General features: G+C 36.9%; 1 protein-coding gene across 1 annotated transcript; it reads left to right on the top strand.

Moving 5' to 3' along the window:
• Window positions 1-8,229: 8,229 nt before the first annotated feature.
• On the top strand, window positions 8,230-11,480 carry ppp1r3ca (protein phosphatase 1, regulatory subunit 3Ca). Its single transcript, XM_084392780.1, has 2 exons — window positions 8,230-8,408; window positions 9,350-11,480. Exons 1-2 carry the CDS (start codon window positions 8,395-8,397, stop codon window positions 10,317-10,319), a joined length of 984 nt encoding a protein of 327 aa, XP_084248906.1. The 5' UTR covers window positions 8,230-8,394; the 3' UTR covers window positions 10,320-11,480.
• Window positions 11,481-21,530: the final 10,050 nt, after the last annotated feature.

A 21,530-nucleotide genomic window follows, 5' to 3' on the forward strand; every position in this document is an offset into this window, starting at 1 on the left:
ATCACTGTCCTTAGAAATGCACAGCCATTACTTTTAAAATTTAGCAATTACAGTTTAAATTGTGTTTGGCCTATCATTAACCTCACCACAGGCTCTAGTCTTCAGCACAATGGTAACCCCAAAAACTCAGACATACCAGAAAACCTTTTAAATTCCAAAATAATAGAACATTAAACACTAACACTAACATTGGCTTTTGTGTTTTAGCATTTGAGAAAAACTGTAGTAAGAGTTAATATTAAGTTACAGTTTTTCTCAAATGCTAAAACACATTTCACAAATGTTTCCTCCATGTTCCCCAATGTCTAAACACAACACCCTTTTCTAAAGCTACATAAACACAACCACACCTTCTCACTTCAAAACTCAAACTTTCACACCAAAAGAGCAGTTCGAAGCTTTCAAAAATGTAAACACTATACACATCATTACACACTACAGCAAAACAATTGAAAACACATTTCTCAATTTGTGAGAAGGTTCTTTGTTTCATAACTGCCAATGCATATTTTTAGAAACTTTACAGTAATGGATCTTAGATCTCTGCAGAGAATTAGGCATTTAGATTTGGGAGTTTCATATGAAGAGTATAAATCTATAGTAAATTCTGCATGTACACTACTGTAACACAACTCAATGCAAAAACAGAATCTATTGCACACAACAGTACTCTTGAAAACATGATCAGGGTGTGAAGTTATTATTTACTTTATTCACACCACAATCACTGTGCGGCATCATGTTGCTGAGCTGCATCGGGCCACATCACCTCATCGCAGGCTATATTGTCTCTTGCCAGGCACCGCGGGAAAAACGCCCTGGAATGGCGAATCCATCCTTGGAAGGCCTCCACTGGGATGTCAACACAGGCCAGCTCCATTGCCCTTAGGAGGTTCTCTCTAGTGTATGGTTGTCGGTCATAAACCTTTCATCTCCACGATGAGAAGAACTCCTCTATAGGGTTCAGGAAAGGGGAGTAGGGTGGCAGACAGACGTTTAAAAAGTGGTTACTGTTGGTGGTGAACCACTCTCTGATTTGGTTTGTTCTGTGGAAGCGTACATTGTCCCAAATGATCACATAAATGTGATGTGCGGGCCCAGGATGGTGTTGTTGGCGGTCCAGGAGGATGTCTTTTAGCTCCTCTAGGAAGGTGAGGAGACGTTGGGTGTTGTAAGACCCAAGGACAGCATGCCGGTGGACAAGCCCCTCCGAACCCATGGCTGCACAAAGAGTAATATTACCCCCCCGTTGGCCAGGAACCTCAGTGATGGCTCTTTGGCCAATGATGTTACGGCCTCTTTGCCGAAGCCAGCCTCATCCAGGAAGAGGTACTCATGAGGTCTGGCCATCGCGTCCAACTGTAATATCCTCTGTGAAAATGTGAAAGTGCACAGGTGTTCAGAACAGTCAATCAGGTAGCACAGTATTGTCCAGAAGTAATGTAGGCCACTGAGCAACACAGTATGTCCACTAACTGTACTGTGAACATGGATGTATACTTACTTGCACATACTCGTAACGTAGGTCTTTGTGTCGCGCAGAGTTGCGCTCAAAGGGAACCCTATAGACCTGTTTCATCCGCATCTTTTGGTGCCGGAGAACTCGGTCTATTGTGGCCAAGCTGACATCATCAATGCTCTCAAAGTTGACATTATCGGCAACGACTTTGTCTCTGATCTCCCGGAGTCTGATGAGGTTGTTCTCACGAACCATATCCACAATGAGGGTTTCTTGTGCCGCTGTAAATATGGCAACCCTCCCACCTTTATGTGGCATTCTTTCAACTCTAAAGAAATAAACATGTGTTGTCAATTGACATGTTTTACAATACAGTAACAACTGATTTGAAACCAATAGACTACTTTCACAGGCTTGTAAAATTGTATTGTGACAAAGAAAGCAATAGAGTACAATACCTGTTGTGTTGTCTGAATGCCCTGATAATGGTGGCCACGGTGAACCTACTCAGGTTTGGACGGACTCTTAGTCCTGCTTCAGCCATTGTCATGCCATGGACAATGACATGGTCAATGACTTTTGCTCACGTCTCGTCCGTAATGATGGTGCGAGGTTGTCTTGCTCTCCCTCCTGGACCGTCTTGCTCTCCCTCCTGGACCTTCTCCTCTCCCTTGTTGGCCTCCTCCTCTTCCTCGTTGGCCTGCTCCTCTTCTTCCATGGCCAGCTCTTCTCCCTCCTCTGACTCGAATTCCTCTTCCCCTGACTCTGCCTTCATCCATTGTGTTTGTTTGGAATCTTCAGCAAACTGTGCACTCTGAACTTGCTTTTGTACATGTGGTCACAGCATTAGCAACAAGTGTCTTCAATTTTGAGTTGTGTGTAATGAATGACGCCAGGTGTGTTCATTGTGTTCAAATATTGCTGACTGTGGCAAGCATTTTGCATCACATGAGCTTTCATTTGAGAATATGAGCAGAGTTCTTTTGCAACTTGTGTTTTAGCAAGGAAAAATGTGTTAAGATTTATGAGAACGGAGGATTGTGTTTTGTGAATTGTGTCTTCATGTGAAATGTGTTTATGATATTGGAAAATGATGGCTAGATTTAGTAAATGTGTTTAGACAACTGGTCATTTGGTTTAGGGGATTGGCTTTTGTGTTTTAGCATTTGAGAAAAACTGTAATAAGAGTTAATATTATTAAGTTAAGTTACAGTTTTTCTCAAATGCTAAAACACATTTCACAAACGTTTCCTCCATGTTCCCCAATGTCTAAACACAACACCCTTTTCTAAAGCTACAACCACACCTTCTCACTTCAAAACTCAAACTTTCACACCAAAAGAGCAGTTCGAAGCTTTCAAAAATGTAAACACTATACACATCATTACACACTACAGCAAAACAATTGAAAACACATTTCTCAATTTGTGAGAAGGTTCTTTGTTTCATAACTGCCAATGCATATTTTTAGAAACTTTACAGTAATGGATCTTAGATCTCTGCAGAGGATTAGGCATTTAGATTTGGGAGTTTCATATGAAGAGTATAAATCTATAGTATGTACACTACTGTAACAACTCAATGCAAAAACAGAATATTGCACACAACAGTACTCTTGAAAACATGATCAGGGTATGAAGTTTTTTTATTTACTTTATTCACACCACACACACACCACAATCACTGTGCGGCATCATGCCAAAAACCAAACACACTCCCTCTCGTACAGCGTTGAAAAGTCTGATTCATTTTTGTCTTTTTCTTTTTTATTCAGTTCATCCTACATGGATCTTTACCACATGTAGTGTTAGAAAATCCGATTCATTTTATGGTTCAGTTCTTCCTTAATGATCCATTCCCCTCTACATAGCTTTGGAAAGTTCGATTAATTCTGGTGAATCGGTTCCTTCGGGCAGTTAATACACATGAACTGATTAAATATACACTGATTTCAAGTTCATGTAGGCTATACTATGTACAATTAATATGGAAATTACAAGTTTTGTTCTATTTTATCTGTTCAAGGAGATGGGAGGAACATGAAACATGAAATGACGATGCCAAAAGGGAACCAATACTGACTTTTTGTTCTTTGAGTTACTTTATATTAATAAGCAAATTACATAAATATGCTGTCAACATACTTGTTCAGTTCACTCTGATTTAAATTTCAGAGGTGTGGAAATTACAATGTTTTTGAATATTACCAGAGTATTTTATAGACAGTGTACTGTTGTCCATTACACACTGTGTTTGGAGACAGAATCTCAATGAGTTGCTTCATCCCAGTCTATCAAACAAATACACACTCAAACACACACTCTCTTACACGGACACATCACTTACTAAACAGACTGGCTCTTAGTCACTGCACATAAATCAAGTGTTTAAAACAGGCATTCAGCCAGATGCCCCTTTTTAAGGCCCCCTTTCCCATCCTGATCTACAGGGAAACAACACTACAAGCCTCCCCAAAACCCAACTGGGACTCCTGAGAATCACACAAAGGGGCTCAAGGCGCTTCCCACATCAGAACAGTTTTGTACAAAGTGGAGAAGTGACCCATTCAGACACCCTTGCAATGTTCTATTCTACAACCTGGCCTTACGCCACATTCACCCTCTTAAGCCTTACACCGATCCAATGGAAAACGGCAAAGAATGACACAAGACACACAGAATTAGTACTGACATAGTGGAGGTTGGAAGCTGTGCCATACATGTGGAAACACGGGGCTCATGGGTAATTTGGTCAATAAGAAAATAACAAGACACCAGTGACTGTTGACAAAGAGTTAATTTGTTCACCGTATCAGAATTTCTGCTGCCTCATGGAGTTCAGCTTTATCCCCACACAGTGGGAAACATTTTTACAAAGATTAAAATGCGCAAGTTTTTTGCATGCTCTGCATCTTGTGTCAGCCGGCATCTAGGCACACGTCACCAATTTGCTTCATTAGTGGAAGCAGCAAGCTTATTTTTAAAGATGATTTATGGAAACAGATTAAGCAGCCAACCCTATGACTGACAGTTAAATACTGAAAATCTGTACACACTAACAAATGCAACACACATTTGTACAGTAGGGCTAGTCATTAAGTCTGATTCAATGCCTGTAAACTATGATTAGAACAACAGTAGCCCCTGCTGGATGAGAGATATTAATGCAGATCTCCAGTACTTTTCCTGCATGGTCACCCTGTGAGCTATAGCTGTTGCAAACAAGTAAGAAAAGGAAAAGAAATGAAATGAAAGGAAAAAAAAAAAAAAGATTATTGAAATAAAATGTAGGCCTATATTTATCTGGGATAAGGCAAATCATTGTGCGAGTCTTCGCAATAGTATCAAATTAATTTGTGAAAAATCATCAGCTATTTTGTAGTTCCAGAGGTCATCCCTCTTCACAGCTGTTCTGTTTGAACAGAACAGCTCAAAACCAAAAATGATATACATTTCTATTACAATAATCACTGCTAAACTTATAGGGTAAATTGTGATCACATTTTTAGCACAGTCATGAAAAATCCTTGGCATTTGTCTCTTTCAGTCTGTAAAGTTGTAACATGCCAAATAACCCTGTATGCCAGGCTATTTTTAGACAGCTGATTGGCGTGGTGCATTGACCCAAACAAACCAAGGTAGTCAAGACAGCTTCTGGCTCACTGATTGGCTGAATTAGGTCATGTGTTTGGAAATCTGGCCGTGACACAAGACGGTCCCATGGAATAGTCTGTCTGTGCTTGAGGAGTGTTGAAATACACATGAAACTGCAATGTGACTTGTGCGTGCCACACTGTTTTATCAATCTACCTATCTAAAAGACAAGTGTGTCATTTAACAGTATTGTATGGGACATGGCAGCCAAGCAAACACAAGGCAGGTGTCGATCAGGTATAAGATTAGGCTTATACATTTAAAATGAATAATTTCTTTGAGGTGTCCACTAGATGTCTCTCTCCACCACTGCATATTCCAATTGGCAAATTACAGTGAATAAGACATTGCAGTTTTGTAACATAGCCAAGCACACATTTTATTCCAGGCTTGTGTGGGTTTTGGCAGCGTGACATGGGGCTTATTATGCAATTGTAAGTCTAATCATATCCTAATGCCACAGAAGCAACAATGACTGACCTGGATGAGCTCAGTCTAAATCCTTGCAGATGTTCTCTAACACAAATTACTCAAATGTCTAAATGCATTTTTCAAGTAGTAGGCTATCCTATTAATATAGGCTACATGACTAAAGTAATACTTTAAAAATCACATTTTAAGCTACATTTCATCACAATATTACAGAGCCATTGGCTTCTTAGGGGGATAAGATCACATGAAAATACGAGATTGGAGGAATAATATTTCAAGGCTGTTCGCTAGCAAAACTTGCGTTCCCCCGAGACACTTTGCGTCCGCTCGCAAACAATGCAAAAGTTTTCCGAACTGATGAAAAGTTTTGCTAGCAAACGCAAAGTTTGCATGTGGAACGCAAAAGTTTTGGAAGCAAACGCAAAGATTCACGTGGGAATGCAAATGAGTTTAATAATTCCCCTTTCTCGGTTAAGAAAATATGAGATGAGAGACAAAGAGAGGTCCTTTAACCCTCTGATGGTCTTCGTTTAGCAGTCACACTGGGGGCCTTCCCGGTCATAAATGACCGGACACCTAAAAATGAAACTTCCTCCATCCCAGTAAAAACCAATGCAATTTATTTTTGTTCTATAATATTTATTCTTTTTAATTTAGAATTTTGAGACAATTTGATTGAACTTATTAATATTTATGCAATATTTATAGTCCATTTTTTGCCATTGAAAATAATGTTGTTTTTTTTGTTTTTTTTTTTAAAAAAATAAATAAATTCTATGCAGTATTTTCAGGTAAAATAGAGACTAGGCTTTCAGAAAAAAAATAAAATTAAAAAAAATTCATCAATTTATTAATCATAAAATTAAATAAAACATGTTATTGCATGGGTTTACCACTAGATGCCTGTATAGCTCTAAATGGAGATGTTTGTGAATTCTAGTTGTTTTTGGACCAAATTACTTACTTTTAAGATGTGGATTGAATGTATTTTTTTAGAAATTCTCAAATAATACTTTTTGCCAAGGTTTATAACATTTTATTAATTATTATTTTAATAATTTTAATAATTATTATATTAATTATATATACATATATTAATTATAATTATTAATTATGTTATGTTTTTCACTCTTGATGTTTTAGAGCTTCACCCCTTCATTGCTGAGCATTTTTTTTCTGCATCGTGGCTGATTTTTAGAGAATTTTTGTGTTTTTGTCAATTTCCCATTCATTTCCTATGGGGGTAATTTTGACCGAAGACCAAAATCATAACAAATTTTTTTACGACCACTTAGCATGCTCGGATCATGAACTCAATTTTTTTGTGTGTTCACATACCTAATGCCAGAAAAGTCACCAAGTTTCGTAACATTCTGATGAAGCTGTGATTTTTAAAAATTCAAAACAGATTTTTGTAATCTGAATTTATTGGTGTGTATGTGTATAAACGTGTGTGTGTTTGTATGTGTGTGTGGGTGGGTGGGTGTGAATTTTTTGCACTCTTGATGTTGTAGAGTGTCACCCCTTTACTGCGGTGTACTTTTTTTTAGAATCGTGTCCGATTTGTAGATTGTACAGACAAAAATTCAGAGAATATTTGTGTTTTTGTAAATTTCCCATTCATTTCCTATGGGTCGGTCATTTTTGACCGAAGACCACGAGTGTGACTATTTTTTTTACGACCACTTAGCATGCTCGGATCATGACCTCAATTTTTTTTTTTGTATTCACATACCTAATCCCAGAAAAGTCACCAAGTTTCATAGCCTTCCGATGAAGCTGTGATTTTTAAAATTTCAAAACAGAAAATTATTCGGTCAGAAATGACCGAGGACCATCAGAGGGTTAAGTGTTATATTTGCACGTGTTTGGACCTATGGCTGGTTAGGTGCCCCATTGGGCTGATAACCTCTAATCACCAAAAACAACAGCTTCGTGTTTGCACATCAGTAAGGAAGGTGCTAAGGTATTTATCACTCAGATGTAGGCATTTAGCCATGCACATCAATCAATCAGTGGGTTTGATTACTTAATCGTTAATCAAAGAGGATAATGATCAATAAAAATTGTGATAAAATAACGTAGAATTAACATAGACTATAGGCTTAGACTACAACATGCTAGCTTTGCAAATCTGAAAGAAATAGGGAAGACTGCCTGAGGTAATATTTGCTGGGTTTTAGTCAATATTTACAAAGGTGTAATGATATAGCTTGTGTGAAGAACTTTGGAATGTAGATGACCTGATTTTGGACTCGTGGGATGATGCAAAAAAAAAAAAGGGACCATCGGGACCATTTGGGTCTTTACGGTGGTGTTATATACATATGTATATATTGTTAGTGTCAGTGGTTTAGATTCATGGTTCATTACAACCTTCAGAAAATAAAGATTATTTTACACATAATAACTTACATTCACACAGGGCAAACCAGAACACTTCGCGCTATGTCACCTCCATCTGAATGTAGATAGCATTTACAAGTCTTGCAATAAAAGACCAACTGGCAGTATATTCACACGTGTGCGATACAATTTGCACAGACAGGGGTCCACCACAGCTACTAAATCTATTTCAGTGATGATTGGTCGAGACAAAAATCTGCGGCTCAGTTACTGGCTGGGGTGTGGAATATGCAAATAAGCGGGACGAGGCTTTATTAAAGGACTCGCACTGTGTTCCGCGTGGAGTGGGTGTGTCGGCAGAGCAGCAAGGCAGCATACCTGGAGGTGTAGTCTTGAAATAACCAATTTTATATTAAAATAAGCGCTCTGGAATTGTTGAAAAGTCGTGTGTCTGCTGTAATGTGCTTTGCTCAAGAGACCACTTTAAACTGAAGCACTTTCTCTATGAGTTCCACAAGGTAAGGACGTTTTTAAAAATGCATTCTGGTGGTGCCTCTAGTGCAGTTAAACAATTTTTGTGATATATTTGTAATCTGTTGTGATGTAAAAAATCTAGATAAGTGATGAATAATGACAATGTTTATGTTTTGTCAATGATGACAACTTCTGTGATTACTGTAATGTTTCAAACCCTAAGTGAAGCACATTCACATGTAAATCAAAATGTACTTTTAAAGGGTTAGTTCATACAGTGGCCGAGAGAGCTCAACGCGCTGCAACTGAAGAAAACACCCGCAAATTGAGAACACATCTTCATTAGTTTTACAACACACGTGTGCTCCAAATATTCACAACACAACCAAATACAGAAATACGCTGCAAAAGTTCGCAACACCACCAAATAGGCCTACATCAACGCACTGCAAACAGCACAGAGTCAGACCACAACGGAAATGTTTCCAGGGAACCCCAATAAGTGACGAACCCGACTGGGACATGAGCTCAAAGGCTACTTTTTTTTTTTTTTTTAAACATACAGAGATGACATGTTTATGACATATAACTTTGTATACTATATACAAAATGTATTAATATGTTTAATGTCATCAGAATACAAATGAGAAAAGCAGAGTTAGTGAGCAAAAAAAAAAAAAGTAAAGTAATTCATTTAAAAGTAAATTAAATAAATAAAATAAATAAATAAATAAATAAATAATTTTTAATGAATTAATAGGTGAACTAACCCTTTAAAAGCCCTACAACCTTTGGGAGTTTCAAGGGTCACTGTCATAATAGTTTTGATAATTTCCAGTCATGTCTAATTTTTATTGTGTTTCATAAAAGCACACCGTTTCTTCTTAGAATATTTTGGAAACAAATGAAAAGCACAATATGTTAAGATACATTTTAAGGCTTTGTACTCACACATCTGGGTTGTCTTTTGTGTGTCTTTGTTTAGAGTTCTTCATATCCTCAGTCCCCCAATACCGGGTCCAATTATGCCTGCGGATGTGGCTGTGCAGCTGTACATTACTCATTCTCCCCCACTGCACAGCTTCCTGAGCTCTTATGATGACTACAGGGCACGCAACCTGGTCAAAACCTGCTACAAACCCTGCTACAAACCCCTGCGGCCCTGCTTGAGCTCCAGAGCGCACCTGGAGCCCCCCTGTCTGGGCTGGCAGAACCCAAAATCTAAGACCAAGAAGAAGGTTGTGTTTGCAGACTCAAAGGGTATGTCGTTAACAGCGGTGCATGTCTTTTCTACTTTCGATAATAGAGAACCCGTCACATACGAACCTCAGTTTGACCTGGAAGACCTAGAGAACGTCACAGCCACTCTCCATATAAATTCTGTCCAGAGCAGATTTCTAGACTTTCCACAGCCAGCGGCAGACTATCTGGATTTCCGTAGTCGGTTGCTGAAGAATTTGGTTTGCTTGGAGAACTGTACCCTACAGGAGCGGGCCCTCACCGGCACAATCAAAGTGCGTAACCTGGTCTACGATAAGTCGGTTCATGTGCGGATCACTTTCGACACCTGGAAGAGCTTCCAGGATGTGGAATGCACATTTATGAATAATGTCTATGGTTGCCAGGATACAGACACATTCTCATTTGCCATTGAATTACCTGGGTATGTGGCACCTCAGAATAAGGTAGAATTCTGCATTAGCTACAGAACTGGAGAGCAGACTTACTGGGACAACAACGATGGCAGAAATTATGGACTGGTTTCAACATCTTGGCAACAAAACAATAAATGTAATTCCTCAACCCAGAGTAAGAAACCAAATGAACCCAGGAAGTTAGGCAGGAAAACACAAGACAGGGATGTTTATAAATGTAAAAGTCCTTTCCAACCCAATAGCATTTTCCCACAGTGGCAGAGTTGGGGAAACATTGCAACCTGCAGCCCCTACTGGTGACTTGAGCTGATGTAATTAACTAGCTAACTATCCAAAAGTGTTGACAGCTTTTAGCAACAATATTTCTCTCAGCATGACAACAGAAGAAGATTAGCATTCTCTTAAAAGCTTTTAATATGATTTACCTGCTGATTATAAGTAGAACTTTACCAGATTGAAGAGGGAACAGAGGCTGGTTGAAATGACATGTTGCTACTGTAAAGTAAAACGTATGTGATGACCTCTTTTCCTGAAGAGCCAGACACATCTGTAAACAAGACCACTGGGGGTCTAGAGTAAACACTATATAACTGCTTTGTCAGTTTATTGTATAAAATGTGCCTTTGTCTTTGTCTGTGCTAACTTTTGTTAAACTGCTGCCATTTTGTGCTACATATGCTGACTGTGCACTATAAAAAATGAAACCAAGAACAAATCAAGTCGGATTATTTGAAGAGGATATATCTAAAGCCTGTGTCTCAATTGCCGATTTTCTACAGAGCTCCTAAAGGGACACGGTGATTGGAAAAAACAGGAGATGGGCGGTAAAACCTGTCAAGCCTTTGCGCTCCCAAACATTTTGCGAGAGAACGCAAACGCATTGACGTGATTTAAAAAAATGTTCTTCTCCCGTGTCATATTTTTTTTCATCACTATGTCCCTATAGGGGCTCTGATTTCAGTTGAAGATTTTACTATGGAAGAGATGAACAGTTGGTGTGCAACCAATGAGGTTATCCTTCATACTGAAGGGGTAAACTTTAACTGGTTACTTTAATATAAATATTTATATTTATCATGTTTAATATGTACTCCTTGAATAAATTGGCCTTAATTTATTTGGTTTAGATCATTTTGTTTATCAAGCTTTTTATTTGCAAGATGTACAGATGTTTGGGTGTCTTTTTTTTTTTTTTTGGGATGTTAGAAATGTAATGTGCTGAATTTTATGCAATTGAATGCAACATGCTAAATAAATGGATTCTGTGCCTTAGGATCTGCTGAGCAAATGTCAGTGTAAAGTAGGTAGCGTTGGAATTATTATTTTTTAAATGTTTTAAGTGCAATTCAGTGAAGATGTGAAGATAAGACTGGCTGTATTTTATTAAAGAAAGAATGGATGCCTTGGTAAATTAATATGTATTTGATGTGATTTTTCTAAAATTAAATTAATAAAAATTCACATTGTCAGATTCTGTTTCTAAATAACTTGAGTCAGTGAGAATGCGTCTGATCTGCCCAATGTATAGACTTCATACTTTCTTGCCAAAGTGACAAAATATTGTTTCGGTCTGGGGACGATTTAGCGGGTAATGTTGCATGAAAAAACAAACGCAGGTGACAGTGAGAGCTGAGTTCCTTTATTCTTGTTGGTGTAAGCAAGTTGAGTGCAATGTTGAGTCAAGCATTCAAGATAAACTCTCAAGCACCTGCAAAAATGTGAATAATAATGCATACTTCTGAGGACTTAGAGAGAAGATAAGTTGATGGAGTAGCCTGACACCTGGGTTTTATGGATATGTGAATCAAGGGCTTGTAAAATGCATTTACCTACTTATAAAGCTCTCTTTAAAATCATAAAAGCACTTGAAGCAGCCAAAGGTTCAATGTTAGCTCAGGGTTTTCTCTGCTCAATGAGGAATGCAGAGAATGTTGAGAGATTTCCATTTTCCTACATTCTTTTTTTTCTCTTTTTAAAGCATTCATATATGAAACAACTCTTTAATACAGAGAAAGGATAGCTGATTTGGACTGAAGACCTCCGATAACCCTGGATATCAACACCCGCTGCCAGATCATGTACTGAACACGCAGTTCAAAAATACATACCATCATGCCAATCTTATTTCAGCTGGTCACCATTTATTAAATCAATGAACAGAGGAACACCATGTGAATCAATCCATCAGTTTGAGTGTACAGACTGTGATATCCTTAAATAACCAGTTAAATATATAACAAACCTATTTATGCACTGTAAGAAAAATATGGAGAACATGTCATGCCTCTGTTGGGCAATGCAATTGAATTTGAATTCTATTAAAAAGTAATGCTAAAATGTCACACAGGCGCAATCACACATACATCCACTCAAACTGCATATCAAGAGGCCGCCAAGTATTTTGCAACTCTTATCTCATTCTTGTGTGCCAATTCCTAATGGAAAACCCAAAGATTTTTTTTAATGTATTTGTCTATCTGTCAGATGTGTCTATTTGTCTATCTGTATTTATGTATGTATTTGTCTATCTATTAGAGGGACAGCATGATGACCATAAATAGGCTTTACTGGCTCAGACTGATGATATTTCAACTTTGTGAAATATGTGTGAAATAGGTCAAATGACTCCGCTCTTTCCTATAGCAGGCTTGCAATTGACCTTAACTGCAGTTGCTAACAAAGATAAGAGTTTCTTGGAGCAAAAATGTTCACGACTATCTTATACTGCCTCTGCAATCCTTTTTGAGTCTCCAAACCTTAAGCCAAAGCAGGACATTTGCCTTGGTCTCCATTTTTTTATGATTCTAAAATTGAAGTTATGCAAACATTTGAGGGCAGATAGAGAGCTGGTCTGGGGCAGGAGCCATAAACAGGCCTAAGAGGTGGCAGGAGAACAGTGCAGCATTCACAGTCAGTCAAGAACAAGGGCTCTCTTACTGAGTGCAAGGGGAACTGGAGCGGAGTATGGAATGGATTTGTTAATACAGCTGTGATTTCCTGCTCTGCAAAGCATATGTTTTCCCCCAGGTATATTGGCATTACAAACTCAAAGGTTTCATTTGCTTTTTTATTTCCTGTACACGAATTGCAAACACGTGGTTTAGGATGCATGCACAGGATTCAGATTCTATGCAAACATAAATTTTTTCATCCTGCTATTCTGACAGTTTACCTAATGTGATATCTGATACCTTTGTACAGCACAGGACACCAGAGCCAGCAGTCCATAAACATATGGCAGAGATCTTAGACTACTCTCCTTCAAAAACGGATTCTGTATCTGCATTAGGTCAAAGCTTTCATTAATTCTAGTTCAGTGGTGGACACCACCCTGTTTACAGTTTGCTTTTGCCAGTACTTGGTCAATGAGCCATTGTTTGAGTTTGGTATGAAGTCATCTAGCAGCAGGAATGGCTTGAAGACTGTGTTTTTGGTCTCTGGCAATTTACATCTCATTTTATAAGGTGCCGGTACTGGAAAATATTATTTATTTTGTTCCATTTAGCTGAAAGAAGTCATTTGTGCTGAAACTCCCAATCACAGTGCATACATGTATAAAACTGCTCAGAAGTTTGCTTTCATGAAGAAAATATGCATGAGTCACAATTTTAGTGGTGAATCATCCTAACTTGCTACTCTGTCTTGTGTTTTTGTAAGCCTCGTGTTTACTGTTGAAAAAGAAGGAGACTAGTGTTTTGTTTAAAGTCGGCATGAAACAAGTTGCGATAGACTTTTCTTTAGGTATATACGAGTGAAACAGCTTCTCGAACAAGAAAAAATGTATGGCATTATGTCCATCGGAAATTGTCTGGAAAATGATTGTTTGCTAATGCTGTGATCTCATGTGAGTGACAGGTTGCCCCGCCCACGTCATCAGAGAAGAGGTATCAATGCACTGAAAAAAAAAAAAGTGTGTATATAATAAACAATTTTTACTCAGAAGTAAATTTCACAAACAATTACAAAGAAATGGCAAGTGACACATTGAATTACACATGAAAAATAAAATTGTATGGTGACTTTAAGTGTTGAAAATGTTCTATCATTATAAACATTTATTTGATTTGATGTTTCATAAATTACATCTAACCATATATTAGACATTTAGTTAGAAGAAATCTGGGTTAAAGGGCCGTTCACACCAAGAACAATTACTTGTCACGGTTCGAAGGTTTGTCTGTTCATTCTGACTGTTTGTTGTGTGCTGTCATTGGTATGATTGCCTATCAGCGTTGCCTAGATACCAACTGTGCTGACGAGTTAATCAGATCAGCCCCACCTGGTCATCATCGTCTTGTGTTTGCTGCCTGCGTTCATTGTCAGATTGTTCTGGGTTTCATGTCTTGCTGCCTTGTTCTCGTCAGTATCTCTCAAATCTGCAGTTCCTGTGTTTGATTTCTGCTCGTGTCTGGATTACTTACTGTCTGACTGTTTCTGGATTATCACCTCCTCATTGATCGGCAGACATCCCAGCCCATTGCAGTCCCCTTACTGCCAAGGCCTGCTACCATCCCTGCACTATTGCATCTGACTATTGCATTAGTGCATCTGAAGGGATTGGTTCTACCATCCCTTGCAATCTTGCCCGTTTATCCTGTTTATTATTAATAAACTGTACATTGCATTTGCAACTGGATCTTGTGTTCTTTACACACCACACCTGCAACGATAATGACACAGGAACAATATCATTGGCATCACTTTCAGAACCATTTTTCCAGCTGATGACTGATAAAAAGTCAGTCAGAGTCAGTCAGAATCCATCCTGCTTTTAAGAGCTTGAGCATTTAAGACAGCAAATGACAAATGAAGCATGCTTAAAATAAGCGGTTATTGGTGGTTGGTATATATATATATATTTTAATAATTGAATAATCGTTTTGTTTAAAGTGCACTTTTGTGTTTCCTGGAAAGCATTACATCTATTTCCATTTGTTTTAATAAGAATTGCCTATATAGCTAAGCACATTTCCAGAAACAAAAGATAGACATAAAATGTAAAAATTATACTTAACATTAGCTTAAACTAAGAGTTTTTCTGATTCAGCAGTTAAGAATTTCTTCTCTTTTTTTTTGTTCTAGGGACTAAAGTGAAGCCAATAGAAATGGAAACAAATCTCATCTTCAGGCACCTCAGAGCTGTGCAATCTCAAGAGTTGCAGTCATACACATACATGGGGTAATGGGTTTCTTTCCACTCTCTCATCTCCTTTAGGGTCTACAATCTTTCACTGCAATGCATAGAGCCATGAACCCAGTGAACTTGACATGCAGATGATATATTTAACCAACCTACAGGCTGGTTTGACCGTGTGAGCTATTCCTCTGAGGGCATTTTCAGTATTTGAAACCTACCTACCCACCCACACGTACACACACAATTTCACTCTTGCAGACGATAAGCAGAGATTGCAAAGCATTATGATGCAATGAAACCCAGACTTACACATACAGCTCTTTAAATCACATGATTAAACTCAACACCAGTTCTTTTATTCCAGTTGACTGCCAAATATAGTAGGCTACACCTTAATTTTAATGTTTTTTAATAATGACTGTAATTTGTATATGTGTGATGTTTTTGTTTTAAAACTAGGCCTGTATTACATTTATATGGACGTAAACATATATATTTGCAAAATTGTATTAAAAAAATATTATCAAAATATTACTGATAATTATTTTAATTTCTTAAATAATAATAATAATAATACTAATAATCAATACTTCATTTTCATGCAATGGTCATGAGTCAATATTATCATAATAGGGAGTCAACTTATTGTTAATTTATTAGGAAAATTAAGAAATTATTCTATAGCAAAGCTTTGACTGTATTATATGTATGTATAAATCTCACCATGAGGACTTTTAAATTTATTTTTGTAAAGTTGGTTGTGAAGTAAACAAACAAGCAGACCAATGAGGATCATCTCATGTCTCTGTCCACTCTACCTTCATGACTAAACACCGTGATAGTTCACTGGCTGCCACGGTCATGTGACCAAATATTGCATTACCTAGGAAGACTTGCACACATGGAGACAGAAATAACAAGTGTTGTGACAGATGTGTGTTGGCTGTGTCCCTATGAGATCTAAATATGATATTTGATATTGTAACTTGTATTGGATTAAAGTAACAACTGAACATTATAATGTTTTATTGTACATAAAAAAATGAACAATGTTGGTTGCTCTTGGCTGATACTCATCTTGAACTTATGACAGCATGAATAGCATCGTGCAAAAACAAATGTTTTCTGTAACCCATGTTATACTGTAGAAATGCTCTGTTCACAGTCAGTCATGATTGATTAATTCCACAAGCGTAAGTGTCCAATAATGGGGTGTTGCAGAGGTGAAGTAAGTAGTATTTGGCTGGTCATGTGATCTCCACATGGTGGCTTCCATGAGGCTCCATGTAAAAAAAAAAAAAAAAAGATATATATATATATATATGTATATATATATTTTTTTTTTCAAGTAGCTTTTATTAAACTGTTTTACAAAAATTCTCAAGTACTATGTTTTTTTCTGTATATGTATGTGGCTTTAATAGAGTAAAAGTGTGTCAAGGAAGGGCATTTCACACTAGCAATGCGCCTGTGATACTAGATACGAATGCCTGACCTTCTTCTATTCCTGACTCTGAGCTGTATCACCTTTAAAATCTGGCAGAGAACTGCACATATCATGACATACATTAAAGATCATATAGCAGACACCATTCATTTATGTTCACACATGTATGTATACTGAGCTTATGGCAATGAAAGAAAAGACACACATCTGAACTGGGAGTCAGTGTAAAGAGAATGATTGTTCCACAGCAATGGACTATGAAACTGGACAAAATCCACATGGATACTGATAGAGTAGATGGTGTTCTCTCAACTGTTATTCATAGTAGCAGAGGACTTTTGTTCACAATGGCTTTCAGGGATAAAGTACAGCTAGAGGTGCAGGGACAGGCAGAGCTTGTGTTGTGTATGATTGGAAGGATAGATTAGGGTCCTGCAAGGTCCCTGGGCATCAGCCTCTTTGCGGTTTTTACATACTTTGCTGTTATATTAGTCTTTCATATTAAGACGTAATATTAGTCTTTTCTTCCATACAGCTATTTAAATATGTATTGTCATTTTTACATGACTTTATGTGTAGATTCTCACAGTCAGCAGGTCTGATGCCATTTCATTTTCACAGAAGCAAAGCATAAAAACTAAGCTTAACTAACTTGTTTCCTTCAGGAAAAAGCAAATAAATTTCTCAGTGATTTATATATTTGAACTGGGTTTCTTAAAATGAAGTAGGCATTAGTGATTTTTAGATAAGTTATGTTCTGTGGAACAAAAAGTTTAGAGTCGGAACAGGATGACTAGCTGGGGAGCGGAATGTGCTTCACACATTCACTGCTGATAAGACACCAACTCAAACATGACCTTTTGCAAAAACCTCAAATGAAAAGCTATGTTTGTGTTAATATAATCTCAGGTTTTCTGTCTATATTTATTAGTATTATGTAGCGTTCTTTGTAAAGAGAGCTACAAGTACAGTGTTCTTTGTGTAGCTTGTACAATTATTCGGATACTAAAAGTTATGTTACATTTTTTTGAGGCAAGTCAGCTTGTGCAAAAATTTGATTCTTTAGGGGTTTTTTCTTTTTCTTTTTGGAATAAGTCAGTATTGTCCAAATCAATCTGTTGACTCAAGTATAAAGGCATATCAAATTGTATTCATGCCACATTTTTGTTGAATTTTTGATTGTCCAAAAACAAAAGTTACAGAAGACTGTTGTCCAGTTACAAAAGAAAACATTTCCACCCCCTCATTACATAATTAGCCTCATTGCATAATTGCCTAAGTTCTTTAAAAAAAAATATTACTTAGGCAATTATGCTATGAGGCTAACGAAATACAAAAGCATACGAATTACAGACTATTGATAGAGACTTCTTGACCAACATGGGATAGATTTCATAGGTAACCATACTTTGGCAGAACACTGCACTCCTGCTGTGGCACATTGAGTACTGAAGCACTCGCTTTTGTCTACTTTCCAGTCATGACCCCATGGCAAACTAATGTCACGTACGCATAATGTTTGTGTACAAGTTTTCACTCAATAGTTGCAGTCTGCTGCTAATCTGCTGATTGATTTTCAGTTTAGTAATTATAAGATAATTCCTCTTCTCTTCAAGATTAATGTTCTGTATTGCTGTATAAGCAACTTTTTAAATAGATTTATTTAGCTTTCTATGTAAAGACGTGCCAAAGCCATTCTTAAAATACGATAATAATAATTATTAAACTAACACCAAAACAACCCTATACCGGCCTAGACTTTAAATTAAATTACATATTGAATAAAATTAAATTGTACTTTATTTTAAAAAGATGTTAAAATGTATTTAAAGTTACACTATACCTTTTTTGTTCAGAATTGACACAATTGAAATAAAGTCAATACATCATCAGTGCTTCTTCCATAACTTGGTTTTGTCTTATCCTGATTCACTAGTAAGCTTGAAATACATTTTTATCATTTAGACTTAGCAGGGAAATTGCGGGAAATTGCATACACGTGTGTAATGTGTATGGTGTGGGAATGGCATAGTTGTCACAAAAAGTGAGAAAAGTTGACATGAACCTCTGGAGAATCACCTGTTTTAAAAACAACGCAGAACAGAGGAGAGACTACTGGCAAAAAGAGCAAAAAGAGTTCATTATAAAGCATTATCTATTGTGAAGGGTCATTCCATTATGGTTGATGTAGCGCTGTGCCGGAATTTATTTTCAAGGAAGTATCGTGTCTATTAATGGGTATAGCTATAGTAACGTCTTAAGCTAGTCATGAAAAACTTTCCATCTAAATTGGGTATATCTCTTAAGCCTAGTAGTGAATGTTTTATGAACATGTTTTCATGAGAAAGAACCATATTCATCCATACAGTCACGTAGAGCACCCCAATTGCACCCCAAGTTCAAGTCAGTGTTATTTTAGCATCACTGAAATACAATTATATTTTTTATTACTTTGAATTAGTTTTTATTTTTATATTTTCCATTTTGATTTTAAGTGTAGTTACAGTTTTAATAAATTTGTTGTGTATTTATTATTAGTATTTTTATTAGTTTTGAGAGTAAAAAAAAAAAAAATATATATATATATATATATACAGTGGTGGTCAAAATTGATGGCACCCCTGATAAATATGATAAAAAATGGCTGTAAAAAATAAATCTGCATTGTTTATCCTTTTGATCTTTCCTTCAAAAAATTCGCAAAAATCTAACCTTTCATTGAAGTAAAAGAATTGAAATTGGGGGCTAAATCACATTATGAAATAAATGTTTTTCTCCAAAACACGCTGGCCATAATTGTTGGCACCCCTAGAATTTTTTATGAGAAAAATATCTCTGAAGTATATTCCCATTAATATTTACATTTTTAAGCACACCAGGGGGACTAGGAACATGAAATTGTCCAGCTATGACTTCTTGTTTCACAGGAGTTTAAATATGAGGAAACACAAAGGCCAAATTCCCTTAATCATCCATCACAATGAGTAAAACCAAAGAATATAGTTCTGATGTGCAGCAAAAGATTGTTGAGCTTCACAAAATAGAAAGTGGCTGTAAGAAAATATCTAAAGAATTGAAAATCCCCATTTTGACCATCAGGGCAATAATTAAGAAGTTATAATCAACTAAAGATGTTACGAATCTGCCAGGATTCCCAGGAAGAGGACGTGTGTCTATATTGTCTTAATGGATGGTGAGGAGGAAAGTTTGAGTGGCCAAAGACTCTTCAAGGATCACAGATGGAGAATTGCAGAGATTACTTGAGTCTTGGGGGTCAGAAAGCCTCAAAAAATTTTATCAAACAACCCCTACATCACCACATGTTGTTTGGGAGGGTTTCAAGAAAAATCCTCCTCGCTCCTCCAAAAATAAACTCCAGCATATTCAGTGGTCAGACACGACTGGAACTTCAAAAGGGACCGGATTCTAAGGTCAGATAAAACAACAAAAAAAAAGGGCTTTTTGGCAGCAAACCCAGCAGATGTGTTTGGTGCAAACAGGGATGAAGAGTCCCCCATGCCTACGGTTAAATATACTGCTGGATCTTATATGTTGTGGGCCTATTTATTTGCTGGAGGTCCTGGACATCTTGTTCAGATACATGGTATTATGGATTCTAGCAAATACAAACAGATAAAAAATCAAAACCTGACGGCCTCTGCTAGAAATCTTATAATGGGCTGTGGTTGGATCTTCCATCAGGACAACGTTCCAAAACAAACATCAAAATCAACACAAAAATGGGTAACTGAGCACAAAATGAAGCTTCTGCCATGACCGTCCCAGTCCCCTAAACTGAACCATATAGAAAATGAGTGGGGTGAACTGAAGAGAAGAAGCACCAACATGAACTTGTGAATCTGAAGGATCTGGAGAGATTCTGTATTGAGGAATGGTCTCTGATCTCTTGTCAGTTATTCTCCAAACTCATCAGGCATTATAGGAGAAAACTCAGAGCTGTTATCTTGGCAAAAGGAGGTTGCAGAAAGTATTTAATAACAGGGTGCCAACAATTACGGCCAGCGTGTTTTGGAGAAAAACATTTATTTTATAATGTGATTTACCCCCCACTTTCAGTTCTTTTACTTCAATGAAAGGTTAGATTATTGTGAATTTTTTGAATGAAAGATCAAAAGGATAAACAATGCAGATTTATTTTTTACAGCCATTTTTTATTATATTTTTCAGGGGTGCCATCAATTTTGACCTTGACTGTATATATATAGCCTATATACAGTATATAGTTTTTATTATTTATTTATTTATGTTTTAGTTTGTTATTTTAGTAGCCAACATCGTTAAGCTAAATGAAAATTAGAAACAAAGAAAGAAAAGTAAGTTTAAGTTTTAAGTAAATAAAGTAAGCTTTTATATTGTTTAATTTTTTTCAGTTAAGACAAGACACTACAGGAAAATAGCCTATATTTTGAGATTTTGGCTATTTGGCTTTTCATAACAAGTTATTTCAGACCAGTGGAAAGAAAACACCCAAAATACAGTTTTAAGTGTTCTTTTTTTGCACTTTAAGGGCAGATTTACTAACAGCTTACTCCAGCGCAAACCCTCTTTTGGCATTAAAAAACTACTGTCAGGATTTACTAAAGACACACAGTGAAAAGGCATGGACAGGGTTATTTTTGCGGCTGACCTTATTACATCTGTATTTATTTTGTAGGAGTTTCACTTTTAGGCGCAAAATTTATGGGATGAGAGTATATAAATGAATCGCGCAAGGTGATTTACTATGGTTTGCGCTGGTCAATTTACTGGTATTTTTGCACCATTATTTACCGCCCCCCAAAAAACATGTCTTAAACCAGATGCTAATTTGCACTTTATTGTCCTGTCCCAATGAAGGAAAAAAATGCAAAAAATAAAATATAAATAAATTTGCACAATGGTAATTTACCATTTTATTAAGTTGAAA

This window comes from Rutilus rutilus, assembly GCF_951802725.1.
Source record: "Rutilus rutilus genome assembly, chromosome: 21".
In the NCBI taxonomy this organism is placed as follows: domain Eukaryota; kingdom Metazoa; phylum Chordata; class Actinopteri; order Cypriniformes; family Leuciscidae; genus Rutilus; species Rutilus rutilus.